This window comes from Tympanuchus pallidicinctus, unplaced genomic scaffold (assembly GCF_026119805.1).
Source record: "Tympanuchus pallidicinctus isolate F22 unplaced genomic scaffold, pur_lepc_1.0 scaffold4, whole genome shotgun sequence".
NCBI classification, from domain to species: Eukaryota; Metazoa; Chordata; class Aves; order Galliformes; family Phasianidae; genus Tympanuchus; species Tympanuchus pallidicinctus.
The window spans coordinates 2,927,974-2,951,976 of NW_026294758.1; the positions used below are offsets into that span (position 1 = coordinate 2,927,974).

The 24,003-nt window shown below is 37.9% G+C and overlaps 1 protein-coding gene across 1 annotated transcript in view; it reads right to left on the reverse strand.

Annotated features, from left to right (window-relative positions):
• The window catches only part of DTWD2 (DTW domain containing 2), a 63,938-nt gene that overhangs the window by 24,909 nt on the left and 15,026 nt on the right, over window positions 1-24,003 (reverse strand). The window contains exons 2-3 of the mRNA XM_052701363.1: window positions 23,232-23,322; window positions 18,660-18,754 (exon numbers count right to left, since the gene is read on the reverse strand). Of these exons, the coding sequence (XP_052557323.1) occupies window positions 18,660-18,754; window positions 23,232-23,322 (186 nt within the window). The remainder of the gene's footprint in view (window positions 1-18,659; window positions 18,755-23,231; window positions 23,323-24,003) is intronic.

Consider the following 24,003-nt stretch of genomic DNA (forward strand, 5'->3'; position numbering starts at 1 on the left):
CAAATATGTACTTCCATGTATTCTATATCGCTTAATCCAATTAGTCTCCTCCAAAGTTCATTTGAGTTTTTACAAAAGGTCCTGCACTTAGTTACTAATCTCTCTTTCCAGCACTTCAAGAAAAAGTGTTGGAGTACTGTGCCCAGTTCTGGAGCATGCAGCACAAGGACACAAAGCTGCTTGGAGCAGGCCCAGACGAGGGCCATGAAGATGATCAGAGGGCTGGAGTCCCTGTGAGGACAGGCGGAGGGAGCTGGGGCTCTTCAGTCTGGAGACGTGAAGGCTCCAAGGAGACCCTCTAGCAGCCTTCCAGTACCTGAAGGGGGCCTAGAGGAAAGCTGGGGAGGGACTTCTTATAAGGGCATGTAGTGACAGGATGAGGGGAAATTGCTTTAAACTGCAAGAAAGTTGATTTAGACTAGATATTAGGAAGAAATTCTTTACTGTGAGGATGGTAAGACACTGGAACAGGTTGCCCAGAGGAGCTGTGGATGTTCCCTCCCTGGATGGAGCTGTGAGCAACCTGGTCTACAGGGAGGTGTCCTTGCCTACAGCGGGGATTGGAACGAGGTGATCTTAAAGGTCCCTTCCAACCCAAACCATTCTAAGTATTGACCCCTCCCTTCAGCTCTTTAGGAGGAAGGAAAAAAAAAGCCACAGGAAAAAAAAAAAAAAAACACAGAAAACATTAATGAAATAATTTGTCAGGAACATTTTCCAATACTTCAAGTCTGAGAATTTCCTTCATAGCATATTTGAACCCAAGATGTTATGAACTGTTTACTAGAATTTAATATATGTATTCGTGCAAAATTTGTTCAAGAGCTAAATACAGAATTGTTACAGTTTCCTCATTTTCAATCTTGTATATATAAGGAATAACAGCAATCCTGATTTATGCCTACAGGAAATTTTTGAGAATTTCACCATTTCAATTTTATTTATTACTATTTCTCTTGCTACCGTCCCAAAATATATACACTGTCTTTTTCCTTCCTGTAAACATAGCAACAGAATCAGGAATTCCAAGCTATTCCCTGTAAGTGTTAATATACACAGAAATTCCTGGAGTTTTTGCAAGCCACTACTATAAGTTAGTTTATAAAATCTATGAGCAGCATTATTATTAAAGTATCACATTGGACATCTTAAAAAACACCTAGGAAGAAAGAATAGATGATAAGGGACAATCTGAGAAAATGCTAGCAATGCTTAATAATGATTTTTGAGTTGCTATATAGCCGGTGCACTTCAGAACCTGTGCAACCCATTATCAATCTCTGGGGACATACGTGAAAACAGGTTTTTATCAGTATGAGGTTTCGATGCAATTGCACTGTCTAGCACATTGAGATCCTGAGCTTAAGACCAGAAATGAAAGAGGAAATGAATTCAGGGTACCAATGTGTTCAGAGCCATTATACCAATATTTGACCATTCTCAGTTCCCAAGCAAACAATCGAGGTTGATTTAACAATACATAGTTAATTACTGAAGAGAATATTTACTATAAAAAGAGTAGCAATATTTACTTACAAAGCAAACAGTATAAGAAGTGTAAACGGAGGCAAGAAATATGTAAGATAAGTCTGTGCCAAATAGAATGACATGAAAATTTACCTGCCCATCATTTTTTTTTTTTTAACCTAACTTCCATTATCATTTTAGTTTAAGGAAAAATCATGCTACACAAAATCAGAGCCAAGGGGTATCTCACTACAGGCTACACTGTACTCAAGGCTTAAATCTACAAAATTGTTCACTAATTTCAGATGTTTGTCCTGAGAGCCCAAACCCTCAGAAGTGCTAAGTACTTTAATTGAGGGTTGGGAGAGCTTTCCAATAATTAAAAACTCGTAGGTAGTTAAAATAAAAAAGTCTTTGAAATGGGCGTTTAGCCTTGAAGGCAGGAGAAAATGCAAATTTTCTCTTAATACTAATGCAAAACCATAATCATTCTGCAGCACTGGAAGTCATGTTTTCCTTTTAAGCAAGTGCTAAAAAGAAGGCACTGTGTACAAATGCACAAAACTCAGTGCATGGGTAAACTTAACAACTTCTTCTTTCACATAGGGCACACCTGTTACATACTTTGACTTTACTTGAAGAATTTCTTATTTTCCCCAACAAACTGTTTAAAAGCCATGTGGATATATAGTTTAGTACTAATCTAAGAAATGTTCTAAGAAACTTACATCATTAGAAGTATGAAAATGCAGTAAAGAAATGAATGTCAAGTAAGTAAAGCATTTCAGAATGCTAAAAAACACAGAAATCCAAGATGATCAGGTTTGCAACGACCCAAGGAACCTGAACATCCACAAGTCTACAGCTACTGATGAGATGCACCCCAGAGTCCTGATGGAACTGCCTGATGCTGTCACCAAGACACCCTCAATGATGTTTGAAAAGTTACGGCAATCAGGTGAAGTCCCTGGTGACTGGAAAAAAGGTACCATCACACTTATTTTTAAGAACAGTGAAAGAATGACGCTGGGAACTATTGACCTGTCAGTCTCACTTCTATGCCAGGAAACATCGTGGAACAGATCTGCCTGGAAGCAATGCTAAGGCACATGGAAGAGAGTGAGGTGTTACAGGAGAACCAGCGTGGCTTTACCAAGGGTAAATCCTCTTTAACCAACCTTCTATGATAGTGTAACTGCATCAATAGACAAGGGAAGTGCCACCGACGTCATCTACCTGGACTTCAGCAAGGCCTTTGATATGGCACCCAACAACATCCGTCTGTCCTAATTGCAAAGATTTGGATTTGATAGTAGACTGTTCAAAGGACAAAGAACCTGCTGCAGAATTGAATCCAGAGAGTGGTGGTCAATGGCTCAATGTCTGGATGGAGATCAGTGATGGGTAATGTCCCCAGGGATCAGTGCTGTGACTGATACTATTCAGTATCTTCATTGCTGTCATCCACAGTGGGGTTGTGTGCACCCTCAGCACGTTTGTAGATGACACCCCAAACTGTGGGGTGCAGTCGACATGCCCAAGGGACAGGATGCCATCCAGACAGACCTAGAGAGGCTGAGCAGTGGGCCCAGGAGAACCTCATGAGGTTCAACAAAGCCAATTGCAAGGTCCTGCACCTCCATTACGAATACAATCCAGGGGATGAAAGAACTAAGCACAGCTCTGCTGAAACGGACTTGAGCATACTGGCGGATGGGAAGCTGGACATGAGAAAGCCCTCAGAACCATGAAAGCCAAACATATTTTGGGCTGCATCAAAAGAAGTGTGGACAGCAGGATAAGGGAGGCGATCGTGCTCCTCTGCTCTGCTCTGGTGAGATCTCACCTGGAGCACTGTGTCCAGACGTGGAGTCCTCAGTACAGGAGAGACATGGACCTGTTAGAGTGCATCCAGAGGAGGGCCACAAAAATGAGGGATAGAACACCTCCCCTACGAGGACAGAGTTAGAGAGCTGGGGCTGTGTAGCATGAAGAAGAGAAGGCTGTGAGGAGACCTAGGAGCAGCCTGTCAGTATCTAAAGGGGAGCTGTAAGAAAGAATGGGACAGACTCTTTAGCAGGGCCTGTGGTGACAGGACAAGGGGAAATGGTTTCAAACTTCAAAAGGGGTGATTTAGGTTGGACATAAGGAAAAATTATTTTACAGTGAGGGTGGTGAGACACCAGAACAGGCTGCCTAGAGGTGTGGTGGATACCCAGTCCCTGGAGATATTCAAGGTCAGGCTGGACAGGGCTTTGGGCAACTTGATCTAGCTGTAGGTGTCCTTGTTCACTGCAAGGGGGTCAGATCAGATAACGTTTAAAGGTCACTTCCAACTCTTAAGGATTCTATGACTCTATGATTCCTAGAAGCAAAAAGGAACACCCAGTGAAAAGCCCCTTTAAGAAAACTACACAAGAGGAAATGCAAACATTACGTCTGAAGTCTGAGTCTTTGCAATGCAATTCACAGGAAAACAACAGCTTTCTGATGCACTGGTATCTTCAAAGAGCTATCACTGACTTCAACTATCAACTGATTTCGTCCTTGAATGACAATCAGCACATACAGAGAACTATTTAGAGCTATTTAGCTTTCATGTTAACAGTTTCTCAGAAATACATGCAACCTTTTCCAGGTTATAGTTCACACAAACAGTACCTGCTGCCATCTGTCACACAGCAACAAAATGTAAAGGAATACAAGTGGGAAGGTTCAACCTCTACTGCTGTACCACCAACATCTGCCTTTGACATTTCCCCAGCATAATAAAAGAAGAGGCATTACTTTCAGAGCAGCTTTCACACATATGAAGAATATCTGTTTTCACAGCACCTGAACAATAATTTGCTTCTAATGAGTTTGCTTTGGTAAACACTGTAATACACTCTATTTAATTACACAGTATTTATGAAGTGCTGCTATATGTTGTGGTATGAAAGGATTTTCTCTACTAGTGTCAAATGTTTTCAAAGGAAGCTTACAGGAAATAATTGCAAAAAATAAGCAATTTCACTGCAACGCTGAAATAGAGCTTTTGCTTAATGAAAACCTCTTTTGAAAACCTTATCCACAGTCAAGGCACAACTTTTTTTTTCTACACAAGTTTTGTCTTGCATGCTTAAATTTACAAAGACGTGAAAAAAAAATCTAGGAATTAGATGTAATCTTCAGCCTTATTTCTGAAAAAAAAAACCTGCACATAGTCCTACTTTAAAATACTGATTTCATACTGATTTCATTTTGAATACTATTCATTTATTCCATTGTGAGACAAATGCTATGGCTTATTAAAAACATAAGAGATAACTTCATTAAATGTTGATGTTTATATTCATGATGATTCTGATAATACCGAAGGATCTCTAGAGATGTTAAAGGATATCTGCCAGCTTTGCAAGTCTCCTCAGAGCCACAAAAGAAGTAGGTCAGTGCTAAGCTACAAATGGTAATATACTTCTGCAAATTCTTAGGGAGACGTGCCTGATTCCAAGTGTTTGAAACTGGCAAAAGCTAGGAGGAGTTGGGTAAGACTCACTAAAGCCAGGTCCATAGCTACGTTTTCTGTGTACTCTTTACTTTGGGGTGGGCTTTTTGTTTTGTTTTTGCTTGTTTTTGTTTCATTGGTTGAATTTTGTTTTTTTTTGCATTTAATTCTAAATTATTTTAGTTAAATTCATGAACATAATTTTGTAGTTCAACCAAAATTGCAAACGTGGGGGAATGAAACCCAAAGGAAACACAGATGGGAGCATGGAGAAAGTCAGGAAAACCATGAGCAGAGACCCCAGGTAAACTAGCCCAAGCTCTTAAGAAATAGCTGCGTTTTTGAAGGAAGAATATCACACAGCAGCTGCTTACAGCCAGAAACTGGGTCTTCTTGCTTTTGTTTCACTGCAAGAAAGATATTGAGGCCCTGGAACGTGTTCAAAGGAGGGCAACAAAGCTGGTGAGGGGTCTGGAACACAGGGCTGATGAGGAGAGGCTGAAGGAGCTGGGGTTGTTCAGCCTGGAGAAGAGGAGCTCAGGGGAGACCTCATTGCTCTCTATAACTTCCTGAAGGGAGGCTGTAGTGAGCTGGGGGTCGGCCTCTTCTCTCGTGTCATCAGTGATAGGACCAGGGGGAATGGCTTCAAGCTACGGCAGGGGAGATTCAGGCTGGACATGAGGAAGTATTACTTTTCAGAAAGGGTGGTCAGGCACTGCAATGGATGCCCAGGGAGGTGGTGGAGTCACCGAGCCTGGGGGTGTTGAAGGAAAGGCTGGATGTTGTGTTGAGGGACATGGTTTAGTGGGAGCTATTGGGAATAGGTGAATGGTTGGACTGGATGATCTTTTAGGTCTTTTCCAACCTTGGTGATTCTGTGATTCTATGATTCTATATCTTTTGATATACAGAACTTAAGAGCTTTTACAATGACTTTTATGTCTGCCATGAAGTCACGTACCTTTGGCAGTGTAGATGAAGAATGGGAATGTTTGTGCAGTTATAAGGAAGATAGAGGGACCATGCTCGACAGTGAAGCTTTCTTTAAGAAGCCTGGTAGCTTATTTCCAGAACAATTCAAAAATTTCCTCCTGCAATTGTCACTTCCCAGCCTTGTTCAGGACATCAACACTGCCAAGACTTGAACATGATGATAGCCTACTACCAGCAAACATCTCAGAGACAACGATAAGGCTGGGCATGGTGGAGTGCTCCACAATTAGCCCAGGAGGTTAGACTGGCAGAGGAAAAAAGGGTAGTGTGCAATGGAGCTGCTGGCTAGCGTGGTAGACAAAGCTAAAACATATAAAACACCTTTTATCCTAGATCACAGAATCATAGAATCACAGGTTGGAAATGACCTGTAAGGTCATCTAGTCCAACTGTCTTCTCACTACCACTGCTACCACAAACCGATATTTCAGTAGCAATTTTGATGAAACCTTCCTTAATGTGAGGCATAACTAACTTCAGAGAATTAATGGGGACTTAAATTTTATCTTCCACTTCAATCAGAAGAGCTAACAGGCTGATGGCAGACTCTTTGAAGCTACCAAATCTGAAGAAAAGGCTAGAAAGCTTAATTTCTAAACAAGAAGTATTTCTCTTCCTACAGATCAGAGGCTGATTTTTTAAAGAATTTAAAACCCTATCAATCAGGGGGAAAAAGAAAAGAAATGTTGCTATATATGAAAGAAAATTCTTGAACTGTTGCTCCTCCCTCGCATTTTTAAAGAGTCTGTAAAAGAAGGTAGTAACTCCTAACTGAATGAAAATGAGAACTCGTTTCTAAAATTAGAAGAATAAAGTGAGGGCATACAAAGCATCATGAAAACCTTCAGACAACTTGGAATTTCTTTCCTAATCATTTCTACATTGCTGAATCTACTACACACTCTCCAACACGTTTTTCAAAAAAAAAGAGCAACAGAATGAAAATAAAACAAAATCAAATAGAAGGAAAGATATTCACAGAGCCGGTGAAAGAGACTAACGTGAAGCCTGAAGGCAGGATGAAATAAAGATGCTCAAGAATTGCTATTCAAGTAGTACTATTACTATAGCACTACTATTCAAGTAGTCTTATTCATCAAAGGATGAAAAAGAAACACAATGAGAACACTCCTACACTTCACAAAGGTGAAATCTACATGAAGCAAAAACATGAATTAAGAGACAGGGAACACTTACCAGATAATATAGCATACGTCTAAACAGGTAACATCAAATTTAGGTAAAAAAGCAAAAAAGTTAATTAAAAGCAGAGGGAAAAAAAACACATTGGTCTGCAACTCAGAAACAAAAAAACAGTGAATAAAATCAGCAATAAGTAAACTTCAAAAAATGAATTCCATAGTCGTCCTTTTCAATGGAATCACGTGGGTAGCACAGTAGGCATCAGTAAATAAATCAGCTCTGCCTCAGGAATAGGCCATATCACAAAGTCCTCCACTGCAGGTAAAACACTGTGTCCTTTCTGTGCAAAAAAATCACATGGCAAAAGCTGGTAAAGGTCTGTGAACAAGAAGAGCAAGAAGGATCAACGCCTTCACAGATAAACTACATAAGCAGAGGTTGTAAACTTTACAGAAAAGGCCAAAGTATTACCTAGTAAATACTCCCCAAAAGCACAAGAGGAAGAAAATAATCTTTTCTCCATGTCTACAGAGGACAGTAGAAGAAATAAGTGTCACTGCAGAAATAAAGGCCCAAATTCGACAGAAAAAAAATCTCAAAGGCTTTCTAATTGTAACGAGGCTAAGTTCACACGCTGAAAGAAAAGAGACCCAGAGATTTCTGCAGATGCTCCAGTATTCAACTGTACTGATAACATATATATCTATATTTCACTTCCACAAGTGTGTAACAGCAGCATCCTCAGCAACTTCCCAGCCCTACTTCTCCAAATTTACAGTTGAATGTAATAAATATCCAGTGCCAAAGTTGGTCTTTCCTTTAATTTGTTCTTAAACTTACTGGTTTTAAGCAATGAAGCCATGCTGGAAAAGCACCTTGTGTGTATGCGTGATGATCCTCCATACATTCACTGCTGGCACTGTGCTTTTTGTATTTCTGTACGTCACTAGCTTTTGAGATTTCATCAGCAGTTTGTGGAGTTTCGAATACGCTGAAATTCATGAGTAAAGTAACTTTTTTATTATTTAAAGTTACGGCATTCCAATTCATTCCAGTCAACGTATTTTTACAATAATTACAAATTAAACCAATCTCAAGATCATCACTTTCTAAAAGTATATCAAATTGTCTTAAGTTTTCTTTGTCTTTCCGTGTTAATCTGCTAATGTAAAGTTCAAGAAGATGTTGTGATACTAGGAAAAAAAAAGGCTTTTAAGGTAAAACTACGGTCTTAAAATTGTAAGAGAAATACTTGCAGTACATGCTTCTCATGGAAATCACCATTCAGCCTTAGTTTTGGTATGCAACAGGCATTGCAGGCCCAAGTAAACCCATTTACTCTGACAAAAATCTCTGCTGAGCAGAAACATTCAGATCTCTGATCTGTATCTGAAGTGTACCCAACTGTCATAGGAGATTTTATATGGCCATACTTAAGATAAGTCATGTTTCACTATTTCTGGGATGCATGGTCTTGAGATGTGCAAATTAAACACTTTTATCTCATTACAATCTAGTCTTACTACCATAAACATTTTTATTATACTTCTATATGCATTTTTTAAAAAATTCTAATGTCTGTAAGTAGTTGCAGTTCAAGGGGATTTATTAAACATTGCCAATGCCAACAGCAAGCATTACAAATGAAACAAACAAAAATCCAACACAGCCATTAGTTGCATTAGTAGTCACATTATAGAATACATGCTAATGTAATGTCAGGTGAAAACCATTAAGATAATAGAAACCTCTGTTTTTTCTCATAATTTGGTCACAAACAAGGGACTTTAGTCATTTCCATACTCCTGCACTTGGAAGTCTAAAGGAATATTGATCAACGTAATTCACATAAGGTAGTTAAATGAATAAAAATAAAGGCAAGCCTCCATAGCCTGTACACTAAGAAACTGTTCCTCAGGATCAATACTGAAGAACAAGAGAAAAATAAAAATCTGATGTTTCCATAAAAGATACACCACTTTTTCTTTTTTTAGTTGCTATTGTAATCTGGATATGTTCTTCCTGTTAATCAAATCAGAAAAGTGATTTTCTAACTAGTGTTATATACCTCTCTCACCTTAAAAAGATACTTTTTTATTTACCATTTTCCTTATTTCTGAAATGTTTTCAATTCTTGTTCTATTATGCAGAAGCAGTATGGAAGATATGAAGATAATTACTAAAACATGAGTTTTGCTTTCATTTTTCATTAAAATGCACCATCATGGTATTTACTACTAATTTACACTACAAACACCGTAAGAACAGAAAATCGACACATCCACATAAAAATCTTATTTATTACTTACAAATATTCTTGATATTTATTCAGCTAAATGAAGAATATCCATTTAAACACTGAAAAGAAAATCATACCAACACAGAGGATAGGAACCTAATCAGAAGAAATGATTTCCTTCCTCCCTTCACCAGCCTAAAAAGACAGATGAGTTTTTGTACAAAGCATAGCTTTAACTGACGGAAAGCTCTATGCATCAAGAGAGAGCTGAATAATTTGGACTCAATCCCTCAAACCTAACAGTACCCACAACACGTACCCTATGAGAACATTCTATCTAATTGTCATCTCTCCTGTCCTGTGTGGTAACACTGGTGGATTATTTTTGACAATGAATGGAATCACACCCAAAGGTATTGTCCTGTCAAGGAATGGAAATCAGAGCCATCACCTTGGCAAGCTTTTCAGTTGTGAACCTCACTACCAGTTTGCTCAAATACAGAGCAATTTTGTAAACAAAATAATTTCATAGCCAAACCACACAAACCACCCCAACACACACACAAAAAAACAGGTTTCTGTATTCTACTGATGGAGACCTTCTTTCTTTTAGCCTGCATGCAGTATCCTCTTTCTCTCTATGGTTCACAACATAACCTAAAACTTAACAAAATATTCTATGATTTATGTAGCTTCAAGTTTAAAAGTGAGCTAATATATGGTTTTCCTAACAAAAAAAACAAAGAGTATTATCAATTAACCACGGAGGAACCTACTTTGTATCTCACAGAGCAGTACCTGATATTACTAGATGCTGTAACCATAAACCAAATCATTCCCTTCTGCATAACACACACAGACCAAAGTCTAATTCTCTCTCAAGCAGTATGTGGGAATAGGTTAGAAAGGCAGCCAAACAAACTGCAGTAATGCTAGCAGACTTTTCCAAGTGTTTTACAGTTTCAAGATGTCTTTGGTGTAACACAATCCAGCCACCCGTGAGCATTTCTAAATACCCTAATTTCCGTAACAAGGTTTCTCACCCAACCCCCCTCCAAAAGGCTAAAAGGTAAAATGTTTGTTAAGTATTTTTCTGTAATACCTGCATTGCTTGTTAGCTATATTTTACCATGTTAAGCATATATGCTTTAAAAGCCAGTACTTCTTCAAAGCACTTGTTTTGGTGAGAAGCAGGACAAAACTGAAACAGAAGGCACCAGAGAAAAATTCTCAACCTACAGTTCTGGAGCAATAGGAAAGGGTCATATCATACCTTAACTCTAGCCCAAAGTATGACCAGAAAACAAAGCAGAAAATTGTACACGCTACTCACAGCACAGCTTCTCAATACAGCAAAAATATCCAATCAAATTTGGAACTGAAGCCCAGGAAGAAAAGCACATATTTTAAATGGCAGCCACAATTAATACACTTAGGAATGCCACATCCCTTTAAACAAATGGCACCCACAAAAAAAGATTCTCAGTTTTTCATCTTTCTCATTTGTAACCTGGGTTAATGCAATTTACTTTATTATTCATATGAAGAGTCTGTGACAAATGATTTTCCAAATGAAACAAATGAAATACTACTAGTGCTAGATAACTTCTGATTTTATTCATTATGAAAAAAAAAAGTTCAGTTCAAATGTCACCCCAAATTCACAAAGTTTTTGGGGGATAGGCCCAGAGGAATCATTCTGTGAAGGTTAACAAGGACCATTGCATCATTGCCATAAAGCTGGAGAGACATGGGCACTGGTCATTGTGTTCATGAGCTGCAGCCCATGGAGAGCTTGTGGTAGAGCGGGGCAAGAGGGCGAAGGGGAAGGAGCAGCAGAGTGGAACAGCTGTGTACTCACTGCCAAGCTGAGGGCTTGCAGCATTCAAGGCAAAATAGCTAGAAAAAATGTTATCCAAACTAGACTGAGGAATCTGAAATTTGATATGGTCAAGTACAGTTTCAGAAGTAAACAGGCAATAAATAGAAGTCTCTAGCTGTGCCTACCTGACGATTCAGATAAAGAAAAGAAGCTGAAAATCTAGTTTAGTAAACAGATGCACCGAAGCACATGAAAAAAGTCTACTTGAATGTCTTACAAATAGCCTTTAAATTATTTGATAAGTGGTAAGCCTTCATTAGCTTCTGTTTGATTCTGCAAGAGCATTACTATTTGTCAACAAGCATGAAAACGTACCATATCTACAGCATGTAATTAACAGAAGCAGCTTTATAAAATTGACAGAAATAAGTTGTGTCTTATCATTTCAATACTGTGTGAAGAGGCCCAATTCATTTCTACCCCAATTACTGCACTGTAGCAGAGAAAGCCCCTACACAGTACAGAACATACCTGCAGCTTGATTTCTGAGAGCAGTGTAAATAACCATGCAATTGCTCCATCTCATTAACAACAAGGTGGTGGAGGCAGAGATCTGAATTGGCTTTCCTGTTATTGATCATTCATTGCAGTATATAATTTTATCACAGTACACAGAATTTGCAAACTACAGAAAAATGACTATTTGCAGGTAGAGAAGGAGACTAGCACTTGTAAACAAACAAAAAAAGAACAGGTCAAAATCACTCCTCCCAAAGTGTGACAAAGTACTAAATAAAATCCAAAAGCACTAGTAACATGGCAGTTTATATATATGTTTTCTCTGTATGGGCAGGGCATGAAATTTACATCTTGTAAAGCTAACTTATTACTGAACATATTTCAGAGAGGAGACTTTAGGATTTGGTCTTTCCTTCAAGTGCATCAGCACAGATCTATTTTACCTCCTTAATCATTGCTATCATGCAACCTTACCAATCCACTTGGAGTCTGATAATCTTTCTTTTCCAGAGATTTCTCAGAGCAAATGTTACGTAGAAGAAATGGGCTTCACCTGAAGATGTTTACGTCCACTTAAAGTTACTGCTTGTCATTCCCAAGTAGGACTGTTGGGACACTGGACAAACAGCCTATGCCCTTCCTTATAGGCTATTCTTCAAAAAATCCAGCAAAAAAATTTCCAAGCGGCATCTTTTGAACACCTCTTGTTATTAAGGAGATAAAATGTTCAAAAACAATTTTAGCTAGTGAAATAGAGGGAGAAAGAGAAGGATAGACATTTAGTGTTCCATGATACTATGACCATGATCAGATCTGGTTCAGGAAACGCCCATTGTTGCATATGCAATCACACACTAACATACTTAGAAACCCTCAAACAAGATATATGGAAAAAAATCTACCTCGTAAATTAGCATAGCAAATGCATACACAGTACAACTGCATTCACAAGCTGCAGATATAAACTCTTAAGGAATAATTTGCAGTAGTCAAGCAATGAAAACCATTACCTTTTGAGACTAGACCTCAGAGAAACTGTAATAACAAAACTGAAGTGAGCTAATCCCGTACTGAAGGATTAATAAACCTGATGCAAAACGGATTAAAGAAAGAAGTAAGAAACCTATGATAATAACAGAGATCAGAAACATCAAATACTTTATAGAATCGTAGAATCATAGAACCACCAAGGTTGGAAAAGACCTAAAAGATCACCCAGTCCAACCGTTCACCTATTCCCAATAGCTCCCACTAAACCATGTCCCTCAACACAACATCCAGCCTTTCCTTGAACACCCCCAGGCTCGGTGACTCCACCACCTCCCTGGGCATCCATTCCAGTGCCTGACCACCCTTTCTGAAAAGTAATACTTCCTCATGTCCAGCCTGAATCTCCCCTGCCGTAGCTTGAAGCCATTCCCCCTGGTCCTATCACTAATGACACAGGAGCTTGATACGATTTTATATGCACATCATAAAATTTATGGCAAACAGATTTTTTAAGATGGATGAAGCCCAAGATAATTACCTCGGCAATTGTTTCCAGGAAAATTAAAACAAGTCTAAATAGATTTATGGCAAAATCTGAAAGATAATCAAAAGGAAACTGACGTCTTTGGGTAAAAAGAGGTGCAAGGACAAATCTCAAGAGTGAATGAGATGACAGGACATCAGACAAAGAAAAGCTGTAAAAGCAACAAGCTTGTTTTCAGTCTGACAACAGGAGATAGCATCCTGACTTGTCAAACAATCAAGACAAAGTAGTTCAATAAGCTGAGAAAACAGTTGGTCTGTAGGATTTTCAATAGGCCTTCATGGGAAAAGACTTATACTTGTCAAGGTCAAAGAAAAGCACGCTATAATAGTTGCAACACATGAAAGTCAAGACAAGAATTTTAATCTCAAGCTTAGCAGTCACCAGAACATGTCAGAAAATTATGACCTCTGTATTTCAAAAGAGATTTGCAAGGTTTCCATATTTGGGTAAGACACGACTATAGATAATCAGAGAAAATCAGATGCAGAGAAAAGAGACAATCACTTGTGAAATCAACACAGAAAACCAGAGAACAGAATTTTGAAGCCAATGTGGTAATACAGGAATGGAAAGTAAATAGTGCAAAAATATTAAAAACAAAGAAGATATACTAAAATGAAAATAAATATGTGAAGAAAGGGTAAAAGAGAAGATGATTCTAGGGCAAAAAAAAATCAGATGCTACAGTGCTACTACATGAAAGATCCTAGCTAGAAAAAGGGAGGGGCAAAACAAGTAGCTTTTGTAGAACAGAGGAAAGCCAAAAAAAATCATAAATAAAAGCCACACTATCACAGTATATCATTACTGAGGAAAAAAACTGTAAAATAAATGGAGAAACATCAGCCTGTTTTGAGAAATAAAACAAGAGTGGTGACAATGTTGGTTGCAAAATGCACAGGGCTGATTCAAATGAAAATTCCAATTGTTAACTGGAACTAGCGGAACTGAAGACGGAGAAAATAAGATGAGCAAAGAAAATAAATTCTATCGTGGTCTAAGAAGTCAGCTGTACAAATGGAGAACTGAAAACTAACTTTGAGACTGATCAAACTGATCATTGCCATCTTGAACACTGATAAACTGGAAACCATCTGAGGACTGAGTAATAGCAGAAAGGAAGAAACTGCTTAGCAGTACTCAGAGGAATTCTGAAGCATGCAGAAATCTGAAAGAATATTAAGTTTGAAAGATTATATATAACTTCAGTAAGGAGAAATATTAAAACAGATATATAAACACAATAAAAATAGTCTTTGATGAAGCACTATAAACCAGAAATTGACCCTATGAAGTACTGAAGAATTTGAGATACCATCAAGTAAGTAATTGTCTATAAATGGTAGGGTCAAATATGAAGGATTTGGATAGATAGTAGCTAGTGAAAATAGTAGGAGTTTTGTAAGAGAATCAGATGCAATGATAGTAGAATGGGATTTGTGCTGGATTTGTGCTGCTAGAAAACTTGAAGAATCGAAACACAAATAAAAAACTACAAACATCTTTTATTTCTAACATGAACCTGCCAAGAAAGGCAGAGGAGAAGGTTGCACAGTTTGCATGGAAGTTTGCACATGGGAGGGCTCCTCCAAGGAGGTAACGTGGCCAATAGCCCAACTGAAGAGCCTCTACACCAAAGAATGCAGCATGGGAAATACACTGCAGTAGGAAACCACAGTGTAGTTACATAACTATAATGCCCTCAGCACAGAAACACATAAACTGTTGGAGTGGGACACAAGACGTAATGAAGACATGGAGATGTTGGAGTGGGCCCTGAGGAGGGCCATGCAGATGATCAGAGGGATGGAGCAGCTCTGCAATCAAGAAAGATTGAGGAAGCTGGGCTTCTTTGGCTTGGAAAAGGAAAGGCCTCATTGCACCCTTCCTGTAGATGAAGGGAGCAGGAGGAAGATCAATTTTTTACGTAGTCCAATCATGTCAGGACAAGGGGCAATGGCTTTAAACTAAAAGAGAGGAGATTTAGGTTAGATGTTATGCAGAAATTCTTTATTCAAAGGGTGGTGAGGCACTGAAAGAGGTCACTCAGAACAGCTGTTGGACCTACAGGTGTTCAAGGCCAGGCTGGATGGGGCCCTTGGGCACTCTGATCTAGTGGCTGACAACCTTACCAACAGCAGTGGGATTGGAACTAGATGAGCTTTAAGGTCTCTTCCAACCTAAGCCATACTATGGTTCTCCGTGATTCTATGGTTATGGATATGTAGTGTAAATTTGAATACCGACAAGCCAAAAGAAGAACTACACGAATGACACGTGTCAAGTCAGTAAGAAAATACACTATTCTGTGAAAAAAAGATGGGAAGCAAAGAGCAGCTTACAACTATGACATAGCAGTACTTCTAAGCAGGAAATATGCAAAGTAAAATGGATACAACAGTTAAAAAGTCATATAAACATCTTCCTAGCATTCCCAATACGAGTGATTAAGTTACATTACAATTACTACAAACTGTTAAAAATCCATTTATTTTATAAACACAGAATAAGACATTGAGATATTAATATAAATTAACTTCCACGCTTTCAATTCACAGATTCAATGAGATTTGAAAACCTAAGGTACAGGGAGTTAGAACAGTCCCTTGTCAAATGTATTAGTAAAATGCATTTTGTCCACATTATAAGTGATTCACATATGCATGTGTTTTGCAGCAATAATATGAATCTAAAGTCTTGTAACAGAAATGAATAATCATAACTGAAATTACTGGCAATGTAGAAATTAAGCAGAGTTCTCCATGCTGTTTTGGCAGGTCTGACTAACCCTGACTATCAACTTTTTGTGTTTCACTGAATGTTACTTGGCCATGTCATTGCGAAAACTTCAGTTTCCATGGAATATGCTTGACCTTTTGAAAGAGAGGAAGACTACTTCTACATCAACGTGCACTTCTTATTATTCCTCTATCTGTAGGCTCTGTTTACATGCAAGACCAGTGCACTCAGACTTAATTGTTTCTATTCCCTTCCAACCTACACATTTCTGGTGGAAGCTGCAGACAATGTAAGAGTCAAAGCAGAACTTCAAAAGAAGCAAATGGAAGGCTTTAAACAGTAGGCATACATTTATGATTTTTTTTCCTCACTCAAAATAACAAAGTGTACATCCATGTCGGGCAAGGGTGATTAAGGAGCTTAAATAGCAACTAACAACTTACTTACAAAGCATGGATGTTATGTAGAGGGAAAAAAAAAAAAAGAAAAAAACCTGTTCAGCTTAATATGCCATAGACAGCAGCAGTGCAGCTCATATTTTGACTTTTTAAGAGTCCTGTTAGCAAAGGAATCAGTACAGCCCTTCTCATTCACTGTAAACACTGAGAAGTTTCTACCTATATCTGCAGATGCATACTCCTAGAACACACCACAGCAGGGAAAGAAGCCTGACAGGATGCTAACAAGTACAAAACTACATTGATACAAAATTTTTGCCAGATATTCCAGCAACTAGTGCTGCTTAAAAGTAAGGAATATAGAATAAAACAATGAAAAGTTGAATAGAGAGCTAAGAAAAACAAAAGAACTGCAGAAATGGCATGTTGTAAAAATGGAATATGCTTCCCAGGATGAAGAGAATAAAATTCTATGAGGACAGGCTGAGAACTGGGGCTGTTCAACAGGGAGAAGGCTCTAGGGAGATGTTATAGTGGCCTTTCAATATCTAAAGGGAAAATTATAAGAAAGAACAAGACTGATTCTTTAGCAGCATCTGCCACGATAGAACTAGGGGAAATGGTTTCAAACTACAAGAGAGGAGATTCGGATTGGATTTAAGGAAGAAGTGGATGCCCCGTCCTTGGAGACGGTCAGGTTGGACTGGGTTCTGAGCACCTGATGGAGCTGTGGCTGCTCATTGCTGGGGAGTTGGACTGGGTATCTTTAATCCGACATCATCAATTCTGTGATTCTAAGAACTCAATGAATGAGCATTCCAAATTTCTGCAGTCTCACACTCACAAAGCAGGCATGCTGCAGATTCTTCCTAATGGTTTACAGCCTTGAAGTACTGTAGATTAAATCTGCAAAATGCAAATTAATCTCAAGAAAACTTATTTCAATCACCATCTTTATAATGTCTTGTGGCAGAAAGCATCCTTCTCATAGGGACAATATAATTCTGAGTCTATTTAAACTATCTGGTGGTTGAGATGTTCACAAGTGATTCTGACCTAAATAGGATCCTTTATGTCAGGGAAATCTCAGTATTCAAGCCTGAAGAAGCTTTAAAACTGTAATCATCACTTCTAAAAAAAATTCTAAGTATATTCACTAGAAACAAGACTGCATTGATGGTGTTCCACTCTGCACACAACAGTATGAAAAGCTGCTTCATTTTCAGGTTTAATGGGAAGAGAGAACAATCTCCCTGTGGCCTGGAACTTCTTAGATAATTATTATTGTTATTATCATAGAAGACTAATAGAAAATTAATATATTTCTAACGTACTTTATTTACTATACGGGCAGCACAAAGGCATGGGAGCAGCATTCTGAATCACCTTCTGATGTTTTTGTTCAGTGAACTCTACAAGAAGTTTTCTCCAAAGATTAAACTCAATTTTAGAATTAATTTCCTTCATCAGTATTCATGATTTTTGTTTGCATTTATTAAAATGTACGTAGTAAAATGTCATTAGCATTTGTTCCAAGAACTGGTTTCTAAGATTTAGCTCCATCTAATGAAGATGAAAGACATTACCTAGGAGACGAATATTGTCCAAAATCTCAGAGTACTAAAAAGAAAAAAGAAAAAAAAAAAGATCTGAGAGCTATGATTTCATGCAATTAATTATAAGAGAAAAGGAAAAGCATTTGAAGAAAATACATTCTCTAAGAAGCTTTAACCTCTGGGCTGCCTTCTTAAGTACAGTGTCACACACATTAGCACAAAATGTTATTTGTATTTGAATGGCATCAAGTGGTTTGTCAAACAAAGTAAATATGGAAAGAAACACAAGTAACAGGTCAGAAATTAATTGCAAAAAGCTTTCTAAGAGTAGCAGAGTGAAGGCTTGAACCAGGAGCTGAAGGAAGTGACCTGACAAACTCAGTGCACTGTAGTTTACTGAAAGAGCAAGGAAAGAAGGAGCCATCTTACTACTTGAAATACTGGTGACATGGTACACATAAAGAGAAAACTGAAAAAGGAAGGAAAGTAGCCCATTATGAGAGAGAAAGTGTTGCACTACAGAATCTTGACAAATACTGAGACAGTAAAAGCTACAAAGTAGAGGAAGATATATTAAATGTTTCAGGCCATCACACCAAATTTTACTGGCTTATTTTACTGGGAATCAAAGTCACCAAAAGTGAATGTATAGACTAGAAACAAAAATTAAGAACACTGCTTGCTATTAATAAAGATACTGGAAGAAATACCTTTGTAATTTAAAGCAACCCAGAAAAATGCATAAGCAGTCCTGCTCACCTGTCTTCACTAAAACGCCGACCAACCAAAATTTTACATTTGTCTGGAGGCAGACAAGCTGTTAGCAAAGGCACTGTCCTTAAAACCCGACTTTCCTGTAAAAAAGAAAAGTCACTTTTGAGTAAAATCAAGGAGGGCTTCTGTGAACTGTTAATATTGCTATCTACTTTCAAGATCTTTGACTACACACAGAGAACAACCAACAATAAAGTAACACACACACACACACAAATCAGTTTCATACATATTGCTTTTATCAAGAGCAAGGAATTTAATTTTGTCCTAAACTATGACCATTAGCAAGAGTTTGGGCTAGGTTATCAGTACAAAAAAAAAAAAACAACCATACATGGAATAATAACAAAATGTAGGCAAAAACAGCATTAACATCAAAGTAACAGGTTGGAGCATTAATTTCTCTGCGCTGGAAAACAAGGGGAGGGCTTCATTTTCACAGACAAACGCAAAAAAAAGATGAGCAAAAGGTGTGTCAAAATGGTGTAAAACATAAATATCTCCACTCTGCTACCAGTTCACAATAGCATAGTAGCACAACACTGAAGCTGCTGTGAGTGCTCCACCTCCTGCCATTCGGGCTGTGCAGAGCAGGCATCTGCCTACATCTTTGTTGCAGATAAGGAGAAGATTGCCATGGCTGGGAAGGGAGCAGAGGCTCTCCAGATCTCAAAGAGCATTCAAGAGAGCTGTGCTGGACTAAGGAATGCCTGCTTCACAAGACAGAGGGAAGAGGGAAGAACTGACAGGTGGACCAAACCATCGACATACTAAACAGAGAAATTTGTTTTCATACACAATGTAACTCATTGTTATCTAGACAAGAAGCATTGCAGATTGAGCTAGAATTTTTAGGACATCTTCAGTAAATGTTAAGAGTAGAGAGAATGTGTCAATTTGTGTTTCCTGGCAAAGAAGAGGGAACAAAGGTTTATCTTGAATTTAATGGAAGCAACACTGAAAACTGGAAGATGAAAATAAGTTTCAGGGGTTTTTTTTTCTAACAAGAGAAATAAAGACGTACATTAGCTGAACCTAGCAGAAGTCTAGACACTAGAGTCTGCATTAGGATTACAAAAACCCAAAACACTTAATGTATTCTCAATTTCAATGTCTTACAATTCAGACACTGAAAATCCAAAGTTCAGTCCCTAAGCCATGTGATTAATTAATAAAAAGCTGGGGAGTTGATCCATTTATATACGTATGAGTCATATGTCAACAGTTCAGTATTTGCAAACAAGTAATAGCCCTGACTAGTTCAGCTCATGATTTCTGTGGCTCTTACTCTCCACAAGTACCAACGTGCAACCACCTATAGCCCTTACATCATCAAAATGCTCTCAAATTAGTTCTGTGAATCTTTACATCACTGTTGACTAAAACCTTCACTAATTTTGCTTCTTCTGCTCCATACCTACTGATTCTGTGAAGTATAAATAAACCACCACAGAGTTACAGGAGTAAGCTGTCTTACTATAAGCACCACCACTTTGCACTGCTGCAGCAGTATGATGTGTCCTAGGGACAGATGAAGATCAAAGTATCTGGTGAATGAAGTGCAAGAAAAGTGGTTGAGAAATATCCTTCAAACTACCATCGATTACTATCCTGACAAAGCTGAATAAGTCACCATTGGCAGTACAAGAACACAAACACCCTGATTCATACAAACGTTAAAAGCAGCAAGAAAAAACTGGAAGAAAATTAATTCTTTATCTCTAAAAAGCAAAAATTTTAAAAGCTTATCAGTCATGGGAAAGCCATTCAATCATTCTCTTCAATGTTGTATTGTTTCAGAATTACCTTTCACCAAATAAATGCATTCTCTTACCAACAGGGAAAAAGTTGCAGATTTCCAATCTAAAAACCAATCTATGTTTACAAGAAGATATAATACAGAAGTCAAAACTGGAAAGAATTGTTAGAGAAAAGGAGCTTACGAACAGCTAAACAAAACTACCTCTAAAATACGTTCCATTTGTTTAGAATTCACATCACAAAAATGCCTGTATTTAGCTATTTCATCTACAGCTTGTTAGCATATCAGCTACTTTCTATTTTCTGCTTTGAAAGAGAACAGTTATTGTCTCCTTTGTTCTTCACAGCATCATAAATTTAATGCACAATTCTTTGCCTAATCATTATTTAACAACCGAAGTATATCTATACAAATAGGTTTGAAGAAGTTGCTTTTAGATTGCTTTTTTTCCTTTTATGGAAATTCATGAAATTTTTTGGTAACACTGCAGGGTCGTTCTACCATGAAATTTTAACTAATAAAAACATTTATTCGAAGCAGTAAATACACTTCATTTTCTCCTGAACTTGTAAAACAATTAGCAAATTGTATTTTATTCTTACCATTCAATAAAGAATGTTATTAGATCCATATACAAGCTCACTAAATACACGTTTTCTTCACAGGTGTAGAAAAATGAAAATTCTTACAATTCTGGAAAGAAAGAAGGCAGAGAAACAGAACAACCTCAGCAGTAGTCTAAGGGCCCTGTTATAACCACCACCCAAGCTCCAGAAAGTATACAGTGGCCTCTGCTCCACTGCAGATCACTCCATGGACAATAAGGCAGAGGTAAGAAAAAGCTGCACAGCAGTTTGTACACACCTGACCATGCCACTGACCGTCAGGACTGCAAATGAAGGCATGGGAGAGAAAAAAGATGAGAAAAGCAGTTTACCTATTTGTATTTATTATATTCACGTGTATGTGGAAAGAAGAAAATAGCAGAAATCATACTAGGCAAATGTGCTCTTCACTGCTCCACTATTCCTGCTGGGAGGGTTAAGATCCCTGGTTTGTATCTATTTTATTTTTAAATTACTCTCATTATTAACAGTAGTGCACTAACACTATTCCAAAAACTTTTGCACCTAGACATGCAACGCTGAATTATCTTCACAAATCAAATTTGAATTAATCTATAGATCTATTATGCAAAGATGAATGCTGGATGGTAAGATTCATAACCTGGGATCTTAGGGAATCCTTGCTGCCACGCATTAGGAGACTACTCTCTTTCACAGCACCTAACGTTTGTGTGAATGTATCCAACAGCATGCCTTCTGGATTGAAGGACAGTGGAGGAGCAGGAAATCCTGCTCTCACTTTCATGCTTTACCCTCTTGCCCAAATATAAGTCACAATGCAATAATCACTCCACAGTTGGTGGTCTACTTACTGCACTGGAAACTGCAAAACCCAATAAATAACAAAACAGGTGGAGGATGAAAGTCATCACTGATGCACAGCAGGAGAAATACATTCTCTGTTTGGTTAGTTTAATGATACTTCTGAAACGTACTTCTATAATGGCATGGCAGCCTGAAGGATCAGATGCTGTTACTACATTCAAAAGGTTTATCTGCCTCGAGGTCTGACTGAGTTTTGATTAGAGGCAGCTACAGCACAAGGAAGCTACCCTTTAGCAAGTATGCCTCTGCCATTCTCATATCAAAAGAATCACTTGTGATCAAATAAAGTCATCATAAGCCATTTTCTTAGCTTTTCAGCTTTTGTTTGGATTTGCCTCCTACAAGCCAAGTTCCCTTCTACAGCCAGGTAGTTAATCTTTTCTGCTCTGATGTCTTCATTATTTGGATAGCACTGCTCTAACCACTTGTTTCCATGAACATATACCTGTGCAACAGTTGCACCCTATCGTAACAGAAAGCTGCTAATTAAACCTAACTAAAGAAAGATAGCATGTCAGATGGATGATCAGGAGATCTAGAAAGACCATGTAAACTTGTTCTAGTACTTTTCAGCACAATACGTTCAACACAATTCAAATATCAGTTCATGGCTCTCTGGTACATTTTGCTACTTTTTTCCAAAACTTGTGGTCCAGCACAATACTGCATTATTAACAGAAAATAGAACATCAGTATAAACGCCTCTAATAGCTAAATCAAAAATCAAGAGCCCATTAAACCCCTGAAGGCATGAAATGGGCAAAATGCATAAAAGGATGCATTGTATATAAAGTCCAGTCCAGGACACACTTTAAAGCTACTCAGAGTCTCTGAAAAGCAAAAGTACCTTTACCAGGAAACAATGCAAACTGCAAAGAAAGCTGTTCCTTCAGTAGCTCTTTCATGTGCTTCACTTCAATAAGTGAAACAAAACAAAACAAAACAAAAAACAAAAACAAAAAATCACAGAAACAGATTATTTTGAAACTAAACTATAAATTTCCATTATCTAAATACTTCGAGTCACTACCAAGATGCATTGCTTAATTCATATTTGTAAGAGAATAATTCTGTGTTGTATCAAGATTCCCTCCTGCAACAGTTTGTGCCACACCAAGCAGACCTCCAAATTTAATGGGATTATCCAAATGAAGAAAGATGTCTTGTGTATATGAAAACCACAGAAGTCAAGCATGTTTTCAGAAGTCACCGTAATTGGGATGAACTGGTACCTCAGCTCTCTGATTTTAAAGGAAAAATTACTGTGTTAAAAACATGATTGCTTCCTCTTGTAGACCATTTGCTGCACTAAGATAGTAGCTGAACTCTTGCATCTTTACTCACCTCTGCAGGATGCTGAATTATATACAAGCAGGTGGAGATTTTCAGTGGATGTATCGGCAGGAATGGACACAAACACACCTTCTGAGGGCGGCTACACGACAAAACAGAGGGGAAAACAATAAAATTAATCAGCAGTGGCATAAATATATTGCACCAACCCTTACCCTGCCCCAAAAGGGCCACTAAGGACTCCCTCCTCATGAAACAGTACCTTGAAACATGACAAAAAATTCTGAGATCTCTGCTGCTTTTAAAACAGAAAGAAAAGAAGGTTTTCATTCAAACTGAATTTTGAAAACGTTGTTCAGACATCTTCTGTGGTCTGGTTAGCATTAAAGCACTTTCATAACCCTTTCATCACCTTCAGGAGGAGCAACCATACCCCAATTATATGAACTTGTTACTGCATTTTATACCAAGTTCCTGTTTCAAGTTAGACAGAATGCTGTAACAGAGTATATAATTAATACAGTTGAAGGACTATTCATAGTATAATATAATATTTTAAGGTATACTCACAACAAACCCCAAAAATATGCTGTATATCAAGTTTTTATCATTTCATTCGTTCTGAAACACACAGCAGACAAGAAGTATGAAAACAAACAGCACCATGCATTTCAAGTTGAAGTCCAATTGAAGTCTGAAAAACTAGCACAACTATTTGATGTTTTTTGGTGCATTGCATGCATCGTTAAAATTTTTAACGGGAGAATCGTATTCAAATAAATTAGCCTACATATATTTGGCATTAAACTAATATGCTTAAGAG